General features: G+C 48.0%; 7 protein-coding genes across 7 annotated transcripts; 2 read left to right on the top strand and 5 right to left on the bottom strand.

Annotated features, from left to right (window-relative positions):
* Positions 1–659: 659 nt before the first annotated feature.
* N7455_003125 (non-structural maintenance of chromosomes element 1 family protein) lies at positions 660–1859 on the top strand (the record flags this gene model as incomplete). Its single annotated transcript, XM_040960737.2, has 3 exons — positions 660–851; positions 921–1537; positions 1590–1859. The coding sequence occupies exons 1-3, from the start codon at positions 740–742 to the stop codon at positions 1857–1859; spliced, it is 999 nt and encodes a 332-aa protein (XP_040808856.2). The 5' UTR covers positions 660–739.
* A 1228-nt stretch (positions 1860–3087) lies between these two features.
* treA (alpha,alpha-trehalase treA) lies at positions 3088–6452 on the top strand (the record flags this gene model as incomplete). The annotated part of the gene is made up of 4 exons (XM_040960701.2): positions 3088–3099; positions 3152–4867; positions 4916–5203; positions 5253–6452. 4 exons carry the CDS (start codon positions 3088–3090, stop codon positions 6450–6452), a joined length of 3216 nt encoding a protein of 1071 aa, XP_040808840.2.
* Positions 6453–6725: 273 nt separating this feature from the next.
* Positions 6726–9188, bottom strand: cat1 (catalase catB; the record flags this gene model as incomplete). Its single annotated transcript, XM_040960734.2, has 6 exons — positions 6726–7639; positions 7704–7878; positions 7929–8093; positions 8144–8559; positions 8613–8838; positions 8892–9188. 6 exons carry the CDS (start codon positions 9186–9188, stop codon positions 6726–6728), a joined length of 2193 nt encoding a protein of 730 aa, XP_040808821.2.
* Positions 9189–10830: 1642 nt separating this feature from the next.
* Positions 10831–11506, bottom strand: N7455_003122 (uncharacterized protein; the record flags this gene model as incomplete). The annotated part of the gene is made up of 2 exons (XM_040960700.2): positions 10831–11042; positions 11113–11506. The coding sequence occupies 2 exons, from the start codon at positions 11504–11506 to the stop codon at positions 10831–10833; spliced, it is 606 nt and encodes a 201-aa protein (XP_040808863.1).
* Positions 11507–12875: 1369 nt separating this feature from the next.
* N7455_003121 (uncharacterized protein) lies at positions 12876–15037 on the bottom strand. Its single transcript, XM_065604418.1, has 6 exons — positions 14695–15037; positions 14233–14632; positions 14170–14172; positions 13911–14106; positions 13000–13856; positions 12876–12944 (listed from the first exon to the last, which is right to left on the bottom strand). Exons 1-6 carry the CDS (start codon positions 14849–14851, stop codon positions 12914–12916), a joined length of 1644 nt encoding a protein of 547 aa, XP_065462909.1. The 5' UTR covers positions 14852–15037; the 3' UTR covers positions 12876–12913.
* A 1848-nt stretch (positions 15038–16885) lies between these two features.
* On the bottom strand, positions 16886–17155 carry N7455_003120 (uncharacterized protein; the record flags this gene model as incomplete). Its single annotated transcript, XM_065604417.1, has 1 exon — positions 16886–17155. One exon carries the CDS (start codon positions 17153–17155, stop codon positions 16886–16888), a length of 270 nt encoding a protein of 89 aa, XP_065462908.1.
* Positions 17156–17527: 372 nt separating this feature from the next.
* On the bottom strand, positions 17528–18662 carry N7455_003119 (SDR family oxidoreductase; the record flags this gene model as incomplete). Its single annotated transcript, XM_040960713.2, has 3 exons — positions 17528–18295; positions 18354–18591; positions 18643–18662. 3 exons carry the CDS (start codon positions 18660–18662, stop codon positions 17528–17530), a joined length of 1026 nt encoding a protein of 341 aa, XP_040808851.2.
* Positions 18663–18776: the final 114 nt, after the last annotated feature.

Raw genomic sequence — 18776 nt, 5'->3', positions numbered from 1 at the left:
TAGTATTTTCTCTCGTTTTTTAACAAGTGAGTACTGTACTTTATACTAATTACAAGATCTCTCTCTATCTCTCTGTCTTCTCTTTTCGATGATAATCCTAACAAAAATAGTTGGCCACTTATGCAGCCTGGTCATGTCTTTTTAGGTGTATACGAAGGTGGTAAAAAACACACTTTGTGCAAGAGACTTGTCTATGTATACAACCTTTGAAATGGCATATCCCTCAGAGTCGGCTGGTGGTGCAGTTTCGGCTACTTTGGTCTGCAGGTTTGTATAATCATGGCATTAGACCTATGTAAGTAATAGGAGCTTCCACCATTGGAGGGTATGCTCGTACTATGCTATATGTGCCACTCAAGTCGGACGGCACTAGGGCTGTTCACGGGTAGATGGCCGAGGCATCAAGTAATTGCTGAGATGTCTGATGCCTGTTTGTTTAGAGCCCCCTAACCGAGTTCAGACATCATTTATCTGGATCTGTAACAAATCAATCAGGCTAGCAATAGAAACCATATTTCCTACATAATTTTCTCCGGTTTTTCGAAGGTAGGAATAAGATGCCTCAGGAACCAACAAATTTACTAAGCATCCTTATCGGACCTTCTTATCTTTCTTTCATCTACAGCCACGCGAGCGCGTCTGATCGCGTCAAAGCGAGTGCTCCGTTGGCACAAAGGGCCTCGAACTGACTGATATTACAAACTCTGAGACCTCCCGACCAGAAGTCAACGTTGAAAATATGACCGAATACAACGACAGCAATCGTGCCTTTCTCCAGGCGTTTATGGCACGCTCGTCTATGACCTTTGAAGAAGCGCAACCCATTCTGGCTGCGATATTAACAGTATCTGGTACTTGACTCCTACTTAAGCCCCTTGTTGTGAATGGGGGTAGTCGCTGACGTTGAAATCATCGAGCAGAGGGGCGAACGGTGGATCCTGATGAGGTTGGGGAAGACCAATTCTCAGACTTTATATCGGCGGCTAACACCGCCGTGTCACCCTTCGACCTCGAAATCAGAAGCTCACTGCCACAAGTCCTTGAACCAGCCCAGCAAGATGCCCCAGCCGCTCCACCAAAGCGAGTATATGCGCTTGTTAATACTACAAGTGATCCTTTGACACAACTCGCGACCACTTATTCTCCCGACGAGATCGCGTTTCTCAAGCGATTGCTTGACTACATGTTTGCCACAAATAATACCCGACTGTGTGAAGGAATGGCAGCTACACAGATGCAAGCTGTCCAACTCCATAAGGTTCCATCTAGCGAACGGCAATCCATCAGCAACGATTCAACACAGACCCAAACTGCAGCGGTACAGTCATTGCGCATGACCCAAGCAGAGACCATGATCATTCACTTGATTGAAGAGGGCTGGCTGCAAAAGAGCCCAAAGGGCTACCTCAGCCTTACACCACGAGCACTGATGGAGTTGCGGGGCTGGTTGGTCTTGACGTATAATGATGAGACTTTCGATGGCCGAGTCGTGGAGCGGATTAAATTTTGTGCTGCTTGCAAAGACATTATCACTGTGGTAAGTATGCTTGATCCCAAATTAGTAAACAATCCTGACTGAGATACTCTAGGGCCAGCGCTGTGGAAACCGTGAATGCAATGGTCGACTTCATGACCATTGCATGCGCAACTTTTTCCGCATGCAGCAAGCAGAGAAATGCCCCGTGTGTAAAGAGGAGTGGCCCGGCGATAAATTTGTGGGCGAAAGAGCGCTCACTGCGAACCCGCGATCAAGCAATGCCGCCGCACAACAAAGGCAGTCTTCGTCTGCTGCGCCTAGTGCCCTTGGTGAAATTTCCGAGGATGAGAACGATGATGGCGAAGAACAAGAACAGACTTGAACCTCCACTGATGTGGTAAATAAGTCTTATCTTGAGCCTTGCCTAGTCTGTTTAACCTGGCGTTAGTTAAGATGTGCGTTCGTACCGTGGAGACGCCCATGTGAATAGTAACGAATGAATGAATCATAGGGAAAATATCGAGCGAGGATTGTTGTCAGCTTGCTTGAGGTGATACCCAAAGTGATGTCCTATCTTGTGCCTCCCCATTTCTGAGTCTTTGGACAAGGCTCAACTTTTTTTATTCTGTTTCAAAATGTAGATAGTGGAGATCATGTGAACGAGAAGGGCCATGGGCTTTGTATGATACAAGGTTGTGTACAAATATGATCCTGGAAGACGTATGAAAAGAAACCAAATAACTTGAATATATTGAAATGCATCTTACTGGTATATCTAAGGCATAAACTGAAATGGTTGTTGATGTAGATACCTGAGGCATCAACATATCCCCACAATCTTCAACCCTCAAACTTGGACCCTTTGAACTTTCATCCTTTCATCTTCATAATAACTCTTCGAGAACATTAACCTTGGGATCCTCTGATAATTCCTTGATCTGATGTTTATAATAACTCGATAACCTCCCCCGGCCAAGCAGTATTGTGTCAGACAATTTACTAATAGAACCCCCAACTTCCCCACAAAATCCCTCGCACCGAACCTTCCCTGCAGTCGATGACGACGATCTGGGGTGACCCGACCCCAAGCCGGGTAGGTCTTGGCCGTGAAGGATGCCGACGGAAACTTTCGGTCTTCACAGCCAATAGCCAAATGTTCTATACAGGATACCATCACATTCGTCGTTGCCCCGCATTTCCCGGCTCTCCCGTTGCAAGCCGTTTAGCATGCGAAGCCAGCCTCGTACGATATTTTCCTTGGCTGATGCCTAACCAACCTTGGAACTGAGAACAGTCCTCTGAACTTTGAAATAGGCCAGTAAGCTTGACTTTATTTCCCCACATTTCACCATGCGTTCATAGCCGGGATGATTTTAAATTGCTACCTACAAAGTAGTAGTCACGTACCTGGATCTTCTCATTTTGTGCTGATTTAGGAAAGTGCTCTTAAATCTCTTGTCTTTCCTTCAACTCTCGTCTTACTTCCTCCACTCTCCTCATCCCATAGATATATAGTGCCGATCGCTTCTTCTTCTTCTTATTCTTATTCTTCTATTAATTCTGATTTATTCGAGAATCTGACCTGGTTAGCAAGGTGGTGAAACTGCAATATGCAGTTCAAAGTGAGTTTATATTCCCCGTATGCCCTTACCAATCCTCTAATGCTTCGCTTAGTCCTTCACGTGCGCGGTATTGCCGCTACTTCTGAATCTTGTCAGCGGCTCTCCCGCCAGCCGTATCGCAAGATGCTTCAGAGAACACACAGGCTCTAGCTCGGCGGCCAACTTCAGCAACAATGTGTACCAGACTGACTTTGATGGTGTGACCTGGGACGAAGACAACTGGCTTCTGAGCTCAACCTACTTGGAACAGGGTCGCTTTCAATCTCGAGGATCAGTGGCGAACGGATATCTGGGTATCAATGTTGCCAGCGTTGGTCCTTTCTTTGAGATTGATACCCACGATGATGACACCAACGGCTGGCCGCTTTTCTCTAGACGCCAGACCTTTGCAACGATCAGTGGATTCTTTGACTCACAGCCTACCACAAATGGCAGCAACTTCCCCTGGTTATCCCAGTATGGAGATGACAGTGTGATCAGTGGTATCCCCCACTGGGCGGGAATCATCCTGGATCTTGGTGATGACACCTATTTGGATGCAAAGGTCGACAATGAGACCATCTCCAATTTCCGAACCACATACGACTTCAAAGCAGGTGTCTTGGTCTGGTCTTACAAATGGACGCCTCGGGGCAACAAGGGATCTTACCAGATTACATATCGTCTTCTCGCCCACAAGCTGTACGTCAACCAGGCTGTGGTCGAGATGGAGATTATCCCGACCAAGGGATCGAATGCGACTATCGTCAATGTTATCGATGGAGCTTCTGCAGTGCGCTCCGACTTTGTGGAGACTGGAGAGGACAACGGTGCAATCTTCTCGGCAGTCCGCCCGAATGGGATTGCTAATGTTACAGCTTATGTGTACGCGAACCTCACTGGGTCGCCAAATGTCGATTTTTCTTCTCGCAAGATTGTGACCAATAAGCCATATGTCCACTCCAACAAATCGTCCATTGCGCAAGCCGTGGATGTGAAGTTCAAACCCGATCAGTTAGTCCGCGTCATCAAATATGTCGGAGGTGCCTCTACGGATGCCTTTGTTGATCCCAAACAAACGGCCAAGAAGGCTGCCTCCGCCGCGATGAGCAATGGCTACGCCAAGTCTCTTCGATCCCATATCGTGGAATGGGAAAATGTTATGCCCGATGCTTCGGTTGACCACTACGCGTTCCCCAACGGTACATTGCCTGCAGATAGCCATATCATTGATTTGGCAGTAATCTCCGTGGCCAGCACTTACTACTTGCTGCAGAATACTGCTGGCAAGAACGCAGTCAAGGAAGCCGCGGGAGCACCGGTAAACGTGGACAGCATTTCAGTTGGTGGTTTAACCTCTGACTCCTATGGTGGCCAAGTTTTCTGGGATGCGGATGTATGGATGCAACCTGGTCTGGTTGCTTCTCACCCAGAAGCGTCCCAGCGGTTCACCAATTTCCGTGTGGCCAAGTATGCCCAAGCACAGGAGAATATCCAGACTGCTTTTTCTGGCTCCAAGAATCAAACACATTTCAGTCCGTCAGCTGCAATCTTCCCTTGGACCAGTGGCCGTTTTGGCAACTGCACGGCTACTGGCGCCTGCTGGGACTACCAGTATCACCTGAACGGTGACATCGGAATTTCCTTGGTTAACCAATGGGTTACAAGTGGTAATACAGAGGTATTCAAAGAAGAACATTTCCCAATCTACGATTCGGCGGCTACTCTCTATGCGGACCTGCTGGTTCAAAACGGGTCTCACTGGACATTGACCAATATGACCGACCCTGTAAGTTTGATGCCTCTCTTTGCAGCATCCGAATCTAACACAAAGCAGGATGAGTATGCCAACCACGTTGATGCGGGTGGCTTCACAATGCCACTCATTGCCGAGACCCTCCGACACGCCAACGTCTTCCGTCAGCAATTTGGACTTGAAGAAAATGCTACCCGGGATGAAATGGCCGACAATGTCTTGGTGCTTCGTGAAAACGAGGTGACTCTCGAGTTCACTACCATGAATGGAAGTGCTGTTGTTAAGCAAGCTGATGTAGTTATGGTCACGTATCCTCTGGGCTATACTGCCAACTACACCAGCCAAAATTCGCTGAATGATCTGGACTATGTGAGTATTCTGATTTTGGTTAAAAAGAAGTCAAACTAACAATCTCTAGTACGCAGCCAAACAATCTGCTGATGGCCCTGCCATGACCTGGGCTATCTTTTCTGTCGTTGCAAACGAAATGTCACCGTCTGGCTGCTCGGCATACACATATGCGCAGTACTCATACAAGCCTTATACCCGCGCGCCATTCTACCAAATGTCGGAACAGATGGTGGATAATGCTACTATCAATGGAGGCACGCACCCGGCGTATCCATTCCTGACTGGTCACGGTGGTTCCAATCAGGTGGCGATATATGGTTATCTTGGATTGCGGCTGGTAGCAGATGACATCCTCCATGTGGATCCAAATTTGCCTCCCCAGATTCCATACCTGAAGTATCGTACCTTCTACTGGCGAGGATGGCCCATCTCGGCGTGGTCAAATTACACACACACGGCCATCAGCCATGCCACAGATGCGGTCCCACTGGAGACTGCCGATCAGCGATTCGCCAACAAAACAATCACGATCCACTCTGGCCCAGAAGTCGACGCCATCATTTATTACCTCCCTCTCAAGGGCTCTGTTGTCATTCCGAACCGACAGAGTGGAACAGAGAAGACTGTGGCGGGCAATCTCGTACAGTGCCAGGCTGTTGTCTCTTCGGATGCATTTGAACCTGGCCAGTTCCCTATTTCCGCAATAGACGGCGCAGCCTCGACAAAATGGCAGCCCTCACTGGCAGCCGAGGTAAACTCCGTGACAGTCTCATTCGAAGATGAGGTTGGCGCTATGGTATCAGGCTTCTACTTCGATTGGGCGCAGGCACCCCCGGTCAATGCCACAGTTATATTCCATAACCAGACCCTGGAAGACCCTGCGAGGGCGCTTTCCACCCAAAGCTCGGACTACACAGTTGTCCACAGCCTCACAGACATCATTCAATCGAATCCGTACGATCCCGAGACCACCAACCTCGATATCATTGCCATCCCTACTGGAAATACAACTAATGTGACTCTATCATCTCCTGTGCCAGCAGCGCGCTATGCGTCTCTGCTTATCGTGGGAAACCAGGCTCTTGACTCTGTTGATGTGGAGGCTAAGAATGGAACTGGTGCGACCGTTGCTGAATGGGCTATTCTCGGACAAGAAAAGACGCGCACTGCTTCCTCCAAATCTCCCAATAAGAAGATGAACGTGCGCGCAGCAGCAGCGGTATCAGGCACGGATGCCTTTATGCGCCGGCGTGTGCTTCTGCTCTAACTTTAAGAGGCTGATTGACATGCCCTGGAGTTCTTCTGGGTTGTCCCCGAAGAAATCAACAAAGAGACTCTTGTAAATACAGTCTTCCCTTCGATTTGATTCTCTACAAGCGATTCCCACACAATACAAATTTACTAGGTAGAAACCTACAAACCAAACGTGCTCTACAGCGTAAAATCCCAAATTGTAAATCATGACAAGTTGAACGGTATTGGCACATATTTAAAAAAAAATTGATATATCCATGCATACAGTCATAACGGACACCCCTCACTAATCAAGCGCAAATCGATCCAAGAACTTGAAGGTCCGAAGTCCCTCCTTAAGATCCTTGGCAAAAGCATCACCAGCGGTGCTACCGGTATACACACCCTCGCGATCCGAAGAAATCTGCCCAGACTGCAGAGCATCAGAGCCCTTACCAAGCGCACCAACAGTCTTTCCGAACCGGAAAGCATCGAGCAGAATATCCAAAGGCCGACCAGCGGGATACAAAGTCGACGCACCAGAAGCCTTATTAGGCACACTAGTGAAAGACTTGGAACCAAACAGACCCTCAGCCCCATCGGCAATAACAACAGCATCAAACTGCACCGCGTCAGAAGCAGAATACGTCTGATCAACATCATCCGCCATCCTCTCCGCAACAACAACAACATCAACACCCGCAGAAGACAAAGCAGCCTGCAACTTCGCGCCCTGCGCAATAGAAGCGGCTTTATCCACAGACGCAAGAAGTCCAACCTTCAACCCATCCAGCTTAGCGAGTTTCTGTCCGAAGGCGCCGATATGCGCGGTCGTGTTATCATGGTAGAAAGAGTCATCTGGTTTCGGGGCGGCAATGCCAATGGCCTTCGCGACGCGAGTGGCGAGATCGTTGCTGATGCGGTTGAGTTGGATGATGACGTTGTTGCGGACGACGCTGCTCTTCACGTTCGAGGTCTCGAAGCGCATTGCGTCCACGATGAATTGGCGCTCGGCGGCGACGAGGGAGTTCCAGAATAGTCGTGGTTGCGACCAGACGTCTTCGAAGGTTGTGCTGACGGTGCGTTGGAGCTTGCCGCTTACTGCGCGGTCCGGGGCTGTGAAGAAGCCCTTGCCGACGGTTTGGTTGGCTTGTTTTGGGGAGCCTTTGTTTTCGGTGTTGGGGGAGTAGGCGTTGGGGTTTAGGGGGATGAACATTTGGCCTAGGGTTGGTTCTGTTAGAATGGGGGTTTGAGGGTTGGATTGGATTTTGTGGTGGGTACGTACCTGCTCCATCGCGGTTGTTGTTGTGAATTGGTGCGCGGGGACGGTTAATGGGGAGTTGCTCGAAGTTGGGACCGCCGTGGCGGTTGAGTTGGGTGTCGAGGTAGGAGAAGAGACGGCCCTGAAGGAGGGGGTCGTCGGTGAAGTCGACACCGCGGACGATGTGGCCAGGTTGGAACTGAGAAATTAAATTAGTATTACTCGTCGCTGAGGATAGGTTGGACATACCATGACTTGCTCGGTTTCAGCGAAGTAGTTCATAGGGTTTCGGTTCAGTTGCATCTTGCCCAGCTTCGTGACAGGCACGAGTTCCTCTGGGACGATCTTGGTAGGATCCAAAAGATCGAATCCAAATCGAAGCTGGTCCTCTTCCTCCATGATTTGAACACCGAGCTAACGAATAATTAGCAAGAATTGCGATGAATGTTGGGGTTATTACTTACCTCCCATTCGGGGAAACGTCCAGCTTCAATGGATTCGAAAAGATCCTGACGCATGAAGTCCGCATTTTTACCAGCGGTCTGCTGCGCTTCCTCCCACACAAAGCTAGCCTTGCCCTGCAGTCCCTTCCAGTGGAACTTGACAAGCTTGGTCTTTCCATCGTCAGTGACGAAACGGAAGGTGTGCACACCGAATCCATCAACGTGACGGAACGACCGAGGAATACCGTGGCCAGCCATTGCCCAAAGAAGGGTGTGCAATGTACTGGGCTGTTGACTGAAAAAGTCCCAAGCCGAGTCGTGTGCAGTAGCAGCCTGGGGGATCTCGTTGTCGCCGCGGGGCTTGACGGCGTGGATGAGATCCGGGAAGAGAATGGCATCCTGGATGAAGAAAACGGGAACGTTGTTTCCAACAATATCTAAATCCAAATCAGTTTTCTCCTTTTTTTATCAAAAAGGGGGTCTGCCATACCGAAGTTTCCTTCATCGGTATAGAAGCGAGTCGCAAAGCCGTGGACGTCTCGCGCGGTATCAGCACTTCCGCGGCTGCCAGCAACGGTAGAGAAGCGCGTGAACATGGGAGTTTGTTTGCCCTTGGCAGAAAGGAAAGACGCGGCAGTTATGTTGGACCAGTCGCCGTAGGAGGTGAATGTTCCGTGGGCGCCAGCGCCTCGAGCGTGAACAGCGCGTTCCGGTACCTTGAAAAATATATATGAGCTTTAGAACTTCAATCCAAATGTAGAAAACATACTCGTTCATGATCGAAACGTTGGATCTTCTGACGGAAAATGAAATCCTCGAGCAGGGTTGCTCCACGCTCTCCTGCGCTGAGACTGTTTTGATCCTCGATCGGACCGCCAACGTCGGAGGTCAGATAGACGTCTTGGTCCTTGAGGTAGAATTGGGAGAGAAATTCTTCAGTGTTGGCAGCAGCATCTCCATCAGCTCGGCGCTCGATGTGAGGATTGTCGCCGGCCTCGCCAGTCATATAAGGACAGGCAGCATTGGCAATGCCAACAAGGCCCGTAACAAGGGCCAGTACATGCATTGCGACAGTTAAATATTATAACTGTTTGATAGAAAATTCAAACCTCAATTGAGTTTCCAACGAGTCCAACTTTAAAGAAAAGATAAAAAGATCCTGGGCTCACTTTATACTCCGGTGTGAGTGCGAGCCCCAAACAAAAAACTAAAACTGCCTAGTGCGACCTTTGCAGTGAGCCAATGGGAAGCTCCATGAAAATCCCATGACGAAGGATTCAGGTACTATTATTGATCAGACATGGGCTGGGCATTATTCTCCAACCAGGAGACTGTTGATTATTTCAGCATGGCCGGCCGAGACCAACAGTGTGACGAGATCGCAGCAACCTGATGGATATAGTGGGGCCGAGCTAGAGGTGTTGACCGTCTCCACGAGCCAAGGAGAGGAGATAGTGATAATATGCATACTTTACTCCGAATGGGCCGTTGGTTCGTTCCATTGGAAATACTCCGTACTGGTTGATTCATAAGCCATAGGTATCAGACTATCATGTATCATAATAGATAGAAAGAATTGACAAAAAGTCATAAACTGATTGAAAACCTTGGCGACTTGGATTTGACAATTTGACACGGAATTAATGAGTCTCAACTTGCTCGGCATTGTGAAGGGGTTACTCCATAGTGAAGGGGGTGATGTCTTGGCGGTGATTAAGCGTCGCAGGGGAATGTTGGGTCGAGGCCGCGATGCTTGGTAATTGGCGAGTAACATTCTACCAAAAGCCAGTAAAAGCCACTTGGCGTCTGTTTGGACTTTTAGAAGAAAGAAAAAAAAAAAACTCTATGTAGGGGATCTGCAATCTGCACCCTAGCGTCAAAACATCATGTCTCATATTAGGATTAATCTCCCAACTGTAACAGAGTACTCTGTATGGAGTAAACATCGGCGGATATACGGGGAAACATTCACATTGCAACATTTCCACTCGAAATTGGGACGTAGAAAATCGACAGGGGTTAGACTCCAGTTCAGACTACAGAGAGTACCAAGACCAGCTTCTGCACCTAATCCTTGTTAACGCACATCTCTTGCCATTTTTAGTCACCCGCCGCAACTTTAGTTGGGATCATCCGTGCTGACCCGTTTGGTGACAAGATGTTACATCGGCCTCCGGTGTGGTATAGCATAAATGGTTCATTTTAGTTAATTTTAGATATTGGCAGTCTTGTCCTGCAGCAAAAGACATATGCCCATGTGCCGTTCGTGCTCGCTTATGGCTGGATTCGCGGGGTGTGACAAGCTGAGATGCTTGGCGGGGGGAAAATGATTTAACCAGCCGTGGAAAGTCATGAGATTGGTCCTTTATGATCTTGGCAACTGTAAACTTGGCATAATAGTTATTGAAAGAGCTATTTTTAATGTGATATGTGTGTGATAGAGCTTTCGGCCGGCGACTACGGAGTATTCTCGTGAGAGGGGTCGGGATATCTTTGTTTTTGAATTTGGGAGAGCTATTGACAGAGTTGTTGCATGAATGGAATAATCATACTCCGTATAGAATATTGGCATAGTTTACCCCGCGAAAAGAGAACATAGAGCCATAATCGAAGAAAGTCCTCTTGTCTATAATTCGAACAGCTGCAACTCCGCTACGGAGTAGACCCCCTAGGAGTATACTCAACCGATGATATATAACATAACACATCTATCCTCGAGCCATCGGGGCAATCTCACTCGGTACAGCGGGATCACTGTGATCCACAAACCCATGCTTCGCATACAACGGGACACCAGCCTTACTAGCATCAATATACGCCCCAACACCCTCACGGTCCGCAATTTCGCAACCCCAACGAACAAGCATAGAGCCTGCCCCGCGACAGCGGTAGTCGGGATGCGTACCGAGCATATCAAGGTCTATGTAAAGCGTCAACAAAGGTACAGTCGCACAGCATGTAGCGGCTAGCTGTCGAAGGATCAGACTTACAGTAATGCTTCTTATCACCCATCACATGCCTACGGCTCTTCTCCAGCCCCCCAAAGAAAGCATCACAATCCTGACCAGGCGAATCCCCGTGCCAAGGCGGGTACCGAGGCCCGCGCTCGTCGGGCATGGCCAGGTCCCATTTCGCATATGCGACTATCCGTGTCTGTCCCTGTGTATCTTTTGTGTCGGGGTCGATGACTTTGAGGTATTTCTGATAGGGCTTTGTGAGCATATCGGTGCGGTTCGCTGCGGTGAACCAATCACGCGCCCCTGGTGTGTCAGGGATTAGGTGGCGCATGCCGGGGTCGTTGAATACGGTGAACCATAGCTCTGTAATGGCGGGGAGATCTTCAATAGTTGCTAGTTCCACGACTAGAGGGGTTGGGGTAGACATGCTGGGCGTTTTGTTTGTTGGTTGTTGTCGAGGGGTAGTTTTGGGTAATACAGTGGGGTCGACTCCAGGGCTAGCGGTCAAGGCTAAGTTGATTTGAAATACTCGCAACTATTTGAAGTCTAAGTCAGACACAATATAAAAAGGTACATACATAGAACACAAATGAATCTTTGCTCATTGGCGTGTAAGATGCAGATCTAAATTATATAAAACTCTAAATTATAAGTATACTAAATAGAAAAGGAGCGGAACCCCTGTAGCATCACTCAGGTGTAGTTCGTTATATGCAATTATATGCAAGGTTACGTTACTCGAAGTCACTAGGAACAACGGCGCTAAGCATCTTGGTGCCAGGGTCCAGAAGGTGTGGGTCATGTTTAAGGACCAACCCATAATCGTCCTGTGTCAACTGCTCCTGTGCGTCCTTCCGCACCCAAACCCAACGGTGACAGCATGTGTGGTGAGGTAGTGCGGAATGATATAGGGGTGTCGGGAAAATGGCGCATTTTGGCGATAGAGCGAGCGGACCGGACGAGGTCAGCGCCGAATGAGACAGGCAGAAGCAGCGAGGATATCAACGGCTTGATTGATCGCCCTCAAATCAATCCTTCTTCACCCCGAACGGGTTGGTATCGGAATCCTGGAGACGCAGCAAACCCAATATGTGTGAGCTCGGAAAATACGGATGGTAGATTCGTCCGGGCCGGCAGAGAAGCAATATCGAACAATGTATCCCGTATCTGTATCATGTACATCAAACAATGTACGGAGTAGATTGTGTTGAGTTAAAGTGCGTTTGCTTGATATCCACTGCGGACGCCGAAGGCACATCTTCTCCCCATGTGCTTTGCGATGGGGATGATCTGGAAGTCTCGTTGCAGGTTATCAACCGGATGAGTCTGTTACCGAGATGACGACATGACAATTTAACTGAAATCATATCGAGACACGGGGTAAGGTGGATAGAATCCTCCGTGGGCCCTCATATAGTCCCTCATATTGAAGTCCTGTTTTGAATTAGCTTGGCGGGAGTCGTGTGACAGGATTGACAATCCAAAACGATCCCCGTTTGAAAGTCGAGAGGCTAGAAAGAAGCTAGAACAGATAGCATTCAAGCAGGATCAGAAGGATGTTTCATAATCTGATATTCACTTCCCAATGACGCTTCTTCAGCGGGTGGCTTCGGCGTGGGTCTGCGGGACACGAAAGCGATTAACCCGGTGAACTTAAGAAGCAATAAATTCTAAAGTTTAAATTCAGTCTCATGGGTTTATCTACAATTCATATTTACATTGAATAATAACAAGAAGATTGAGGGGCAGAAGGTAAGAATTGAAAAGCCCAGTCGAACAGACTGTCCTACCATCGTCCTACCGTCCACGGATCAGCGTCCTTGAGACAGGCGTCTCAAGTGAGCGGCAACAAGTATGCGCCAACACTATATCGAGAATGTTAGCAATTGCATCTTCAATAAATAGACAGAGTACACATACGAAATAGCCGCAAAGCAGGCACATAAGATAGCGCCTTCCAAATAATTGGTCTTTCCTTTGAGAACGATGAAATCGACCAAAAGAACAGCACCAATCAGTGTGACCATCTCAAACCTATCAAAGTGTAAGGTCATGGGCTTGTCGAGAGCCCAGCCAATAAGCACCATAGCAGGCGAAACCAAGAGACCGATTTGAATGGCCGATCCAAGAGCAACACTGATGGCTAGATCCATTTGATTTTTCGAGGCCACAACAACCGCAGTAACATTCTCAGCAACATTTCCGGCAATGGGAATGACAATCAAACCGACGAATGATTCACCGAGGACGCCCTGTTCGTTGAGCGTTGAGAAGCTCGAGGAGAAGTATTCGGCGCATATAGCGATGAGAATTGTTGACAGGGCGAGGAGGGTGACTGATATCGCTCGGTTGGACTTAAGAACAGAGCGTTCGCAGCTACATACTCCATAGTCCACGATAGGTGGTTCCGCTTGTCTGTGGAGGCTCGTTCTTCCTTCGGCTGGCTCGTTGTGAAACAGTGGCATTGCTGCTGCTGTGTGTGCATCGACTGAACATGACCGTGATCGCACCTCTTGCATCTCTAGCTGGCGAATGTCTCTGCTCGTTGCGCTTCCGACTTGGGTGGGATGCGATTCGAGGTCGTCTGTATATTGCTGAGGATCGGTCGGATGAGGCACTTGAAGTCGGGTAGAGTGGAACAAGTGAGCGTGTGATTTGAACTGGAAGAAAAGGTATAAGAAATATGTGCCGAGGAGGATGATGGACACCCCCCTGCTGAAGGACAATGACATATGATCAGCAGAAGTGACGCTCTTCACGCTGCCATAGAAAGCGCTCTATATTCAAGATTAGCATCATATGGAATTGGAATACTTGAAATATTGCCTTACTGGAATCATGAGGCAAGAGATTGTGAGATTCAGAAGTCCCACAAATGACTGTGTGAGATCAGTGTTATACGTCACATCGCTGGTTGAGATGCAGCCTGCTATGATTGCAGACCCGAGAACGAGCAGGAGGTTGACAAGGATGGAGCCAAGGAGTGATGATTGAACTACTTTAATGTTGTTTTTCATCAAAGCAGTGCTATAGAAGATTAGTTTCGACTCAACCCTAAGGCAGCCAACTTGGTGCGATCTGCAAACTCACATGCTATATGCTAGTCAGTATATATTGATTGGAAATAAGGGCACTTCCACGGTTGAAACTCACAAAATGATAAGCTCCGCTAGATTCCCGATGGTGATGTTGAGGAGAGCGCCAGCGGTCTCGCCCAAATCCTTGGAGATCCTCTCAGTGGCTTCTGTGAGCGTGATCGACAGCGGAACAATAGCAAGGAGGTTCCAGATGAATATTACAAGCGCCGGGCTTTGGGTATTGGAGATAATGACTGCCGATGCGGCGAATGCACCTGAGAAGATGATCCTGGGGCTGACAATCTGTTTTGTCTGTTGTTTGAATATGGAGATCGAATTGCAAGGTCTGCCATGATGGGGCCAACCGGAGGAACCGTCATCATCGGGGATTTGTGTTTTGTCTGGTCGAAGAAAGTTTTTCACTTTATGGAAGATGTCGTCTGACCCTGAATTCGTGGAGGCTAGCTCGGCTTGTCCTTGATAACGATAAGAAGTTTACATCAGCTTTGGCCAGAGGAATTGAAGGTATAGGACTCACTGCTCATTTCATATTGACAAGGATAGGAACCACTAGATCTGGGGTCGGATTCAAAAGAAGTATTCAGGGCGGCATGTTCGTCACTTGTTGAGCTTCCAGCGAAAGTACTGATGTCATGAAGGTTCTTATCGTTGGAACCATTCACTGTTGTCATCATGAAAAAAAAGACCCTTAAAAAGAATGGAAGATTAAAATCACTATATAAATGCCAAAATTGAGGGCGGAATGGCCATCCGAAGGTGAAAACGAGAGTTTGAAAATGAGCGTGTGTTATATGAATTGGGGTTGCGGGAATTGATTATCGACATGCGAGATGATCGCGGCACAACCCCTTTTCCTTGTGGCACACCTGTTTAACCCATTTCCCAGTTAGCGGCTCTTGGCCATCATATAATTCGATATGATTTCCCCTTATGCAGTGCACAGTGGGTTGTGTGGGGGCCATACACAGTCGGCCTACCGCCTACCATAGATACACTAGCGCCCCTTTCGATCAGCGGAACATTGAAGGAAAATGATCTATCTTATGATTTCTTACCTATCAAATGTATGTGTACGAGTATCGATAAATCATATCGTCCCATTCTTGCTTTTTTTTCCCCAGTATTAATTGTCAATTTGATAGAAAACAAGCTATTTTCAAGACCGGCAGTACCGGCAGAACTAAAAGGCGGTATCGGACCCCTACCAAAAGCCCCACTGTACGTTGGATCAGCAGTCACGTGAGAATGGGTCTTATACAGACTAAGCCCAAAGTAGTTTAGAATGGTGCCGCAAATAAAAAGGGGTGTGCGGATATCAATTATTTTCAACATAACCAATCCGAAGTTGTTATAGCCAGGCTACGAAAAACAAGTTAGCCATGAAGTTCTACCCCCACTAGAAAATCCAATCACAACTCAGTCAAATGACGGATCTCCATCATCTAGAAGGAAATTGTGACGGAAATTGTGTGGAGAAAACAAGGCTGTGAGCCAGTTGATGATCTGTTTCTAGTGGGCATTGGATAGAGTAATCCCCGCAGAAATTGATGTGACAGGCTGACAACCTTCCAAGGTTGGAATAGACCCATTCAAAGCGTTACGATTACGAGTGGGAAGGGGGCTCAGCCCTCCAGGGCTGGAAGCCTTCGGGGATGATCTAAAACCGGGGCGGGTCCTTATGAGCATTGCCAAGAGGAACCTTCCTTGAAATGGTTCGGTTAATCGCTCATATCTCCCTAATAATATGTGTGCTTTCTCGAAGCCGGCAGTAACACGAGACATTATACGGAGTACTCGCTTTGAGTGTCCTAATATAGCTCGAAGGGCTAGTGAATAGTTTGGGGATGAAGGCACCGGCTTTCTCGGAAGTCTCTTAATACGTTTACATTGAGTGTATCTTGTATCTTACTAATCCTCAGAGTGCAATTAGTACACACAAGAATAGTCGGCCGCTTATGCGGCCTTGTAATGTCTTTTTTGGCAATCTTTCTAGATGTATATGTGAAGGCGGTAAAAAGCATAAGCCATACAGGATTTGTCTATATATAACCAGCGATGTGTTTTAATAGAATCTTTGATTTGTCCCTAACAATCACCAAGGCTCTTTAAATGATCAGATATAGAGCTAGGGTAACATTGACTTGTACATGCAGTTCGTTACTAGGTTCCAAGTTGAGCAGTCTTGACGATGCAAAGGAATAACCATGTCCACTCAACGGTCGTGTATCAAGTTGCGAATTCAGCTACCTGGGAAGCCAACCAAGATAAAAAGAAAGAGCCAATATCTCATTTCACTCCAACGCCCAGATATAAGCGCGAAAGATAGCGCCACTATACTCGCTCATGGGACGACGCGAAACATCAAATTCAGGCTGGAACAACCTCTGATCTGTATCCTGCAACTCAAATCCGCGTTGGCGATAGCAGCAAGCAAATTCAACTGTGCAATGTCCCCATTCCTTCATCCGACGAGAGTCTGGTGGCCTTTCGCAGCATTTGCATTGTCTGCCACAGCAACCACCTCGGTTCGCACAATTCTCACGTAGCCATTTACTTTTCAGATGCCAGCCGGGCTTTTCTCGCAAAGAGGAATATCCCTCTCTTGCAGGTTCTCTTGGACTACAACTAGACTGGGCGATATAAAGAGCTCTCTCAAGGCGCCGGTACTCTCGGTCCAGGAGGACTAGTTCATCAGCCCACTTATGTAGTTATTTTTCGTCATGCTCGATTGAGCTCATATGGACCTTTTTGATTTCTTCCTTCAGGAATAGCTCGCGCTGAACAGTTGCACATAACTGCATTTCCTTTTTGATGACAAGTTGCGCCCATTTGTACGCACCGTTGCGTCTTATATCCCAGCAGTATTCCTGGTAGTGAATTTCTCGACGAACTTTTTGGGCAAGCCTCCATGTACCATTTCTCTCTATTGGCATTTCCACATGGAGAGAGGGCTTGTTAGCCTGTTTGGGGGGCGTCATCTTATCAACGTTTATCATATCTGCGAAGGAAAATCAATGGTTAGACCTGTATGTAGTTATTAGATTAGCCGAACATTTACATCATGCATCACCATAGAGCTCGGATACAACCTTGGAACCTAAAATGTATGGATGCCATGGAAGGTACTAATGTATATAAACCCGAGAAGGGCAAAAAGATATATAAGGAGACTGCCAAAAAGACTGCCAAAAGGACCACTGAAAGCACTACTAAAATGGGTTGTCCAGGAAATAAATTCTTTTCAAGAGGAAAGTCCCCCGTGGTCACTATGCAGTGTGACGCCTACATTTCCTCCCTTGGGTTGACATCTCAAGAGCTTCCATGTATCTTCAAGAAGACCTTTCTGTAAATTATGCGGCGAGTTCCCGAATCTGTCCAACCAAATCGACAACAGTTTCCTTAAAGGGCCGATATTTCACCCCCAACTCCAGAGCTACAGTCTCCCCATCAATCCCATAAGAGCTACTCGGCTTCTCACCCATCTTATAATTAGTAGTCACAGTCTCCTTCGCCCACTCAAATCCATCACGAATGATATCCGCAGCATAGCCGTACGAGAACGGTTCCGGCGAAGCAGCCACAAATCGCTTCCCACCAGCTTCAGGTGTAAGCAAAGCCTGAACATGCACCTCAGCAAGATCTCGAGCATCAATCCAACCGGGGACCCGCGTTACAGGAAGCGGATCTGCACCAGCGGCCACACCCCAGAGCATCATATTTGACTCGTTGAGCTGCTCCACCGTCGGCACGGGGTGCACGACCGGACCGAAGACCATAGGAGGACAGAGAGTCACCAGGTCGAATTTGGTATTATGTTCCTTGACGAATTCCCACGCTGCGAGCTCGGCGAACTTCTTGGAGCCGCGGTATGCGGTGACCGAGTCAGATTTCGGATCGATTGCCTCTTCGTATGTCAGCGGGTTCCAGTCTGCGGCGGTATACGTGAATCCTGGTTCCGGAGTGCTGCTCGGGTCGATCACTGAGGCGAAGGAGGAGGTCATGACAAGGCGCTGGACTTTTGATTCTGGCTTGGCGGAGGCGGAAAGAATTGACTTGACTCCGTTGATAGCGGGTAAAATTAATTCCTGCTCGTTGTTGGTGGTGTCGTAGAAGAAGGGCTGTGAGAGGTATTAGCACGTTCAGTTGGCTAGAAACTAAGAATTGTGAGTTGCCTACACTAGCTACGTGGATGACCGCGTCAATACCATCCATTACAGAATCGAAAACCCCAATCTGGGTGAAGTCTTCCACAACGACGAAATCAAGCTTTGAAGCGTACTGCGGGCGTGAAGCCCTCATCTGATCTCCCTTTTGCTTTGATCTTGTTGAGCCTCGGACTGAGAATCCGCGAGCTAGGAGGTTGTCGACGACATGGGCGCCAATGAATCCCGTGGCGCCGGTGACGAGGATGTACCTGTGATCATCAGCACTAATTGCGTACGTAGGTGGGAAGAGACCAACTTACGAGGGGGTTTGAGAAGACATTATTATTTGGTATAGGTGTAGTTAGAAGGGTGAGATGGATATTGGTAAGTGGTTTCTAGGAATGAACTTATTATACTAGTGTCCACCCCGCGTGGGGTGAATATGCAAGCGAGA

This window comes from Penicillium solitum, assembly GCF_028829755.1.
Source record: "Penicillium solitum strain IBT 25940 chromosome Unknown utg000001l_segment0_segment0, whole genome shotgun sequence".
Lineage (NCBI taxonomy): Eukaryota > Fungi > Ascomycota > Eurotiomycetes > Eurotiales > Aspergillaceae > Penicillium > Penicillium solitum.
Note: the sequence above shows the minus strand (reverse complement) of the source record. Positions and strands in the feature narration are given on the sequence as shown.

Bases quoted from the DNA above. Each gene is read 5' to 3' on its own strand.
- N7455_003121 (XM_065604418.1), bottom strand. From the start codon at position 14,851: ATGATGACAACAGTGAATGGTTCCAACGATAAGAACCTTCATGACATC. The intron at 14,633-14,694 runs GTGAGTCCTATA...ATCGTTATCAAG, and splicing joins TTGTCAATATGAAATGAGCA to GACAAGCCGAGCTAGCCTCC. The intron at 12,945-12,999 runs GTATGTGTACTC...TTCTCGATATAG, and splicing joins GCCTGCTTTGCGGCTATTTC to TGTTGGCGCATACTTGTTGC.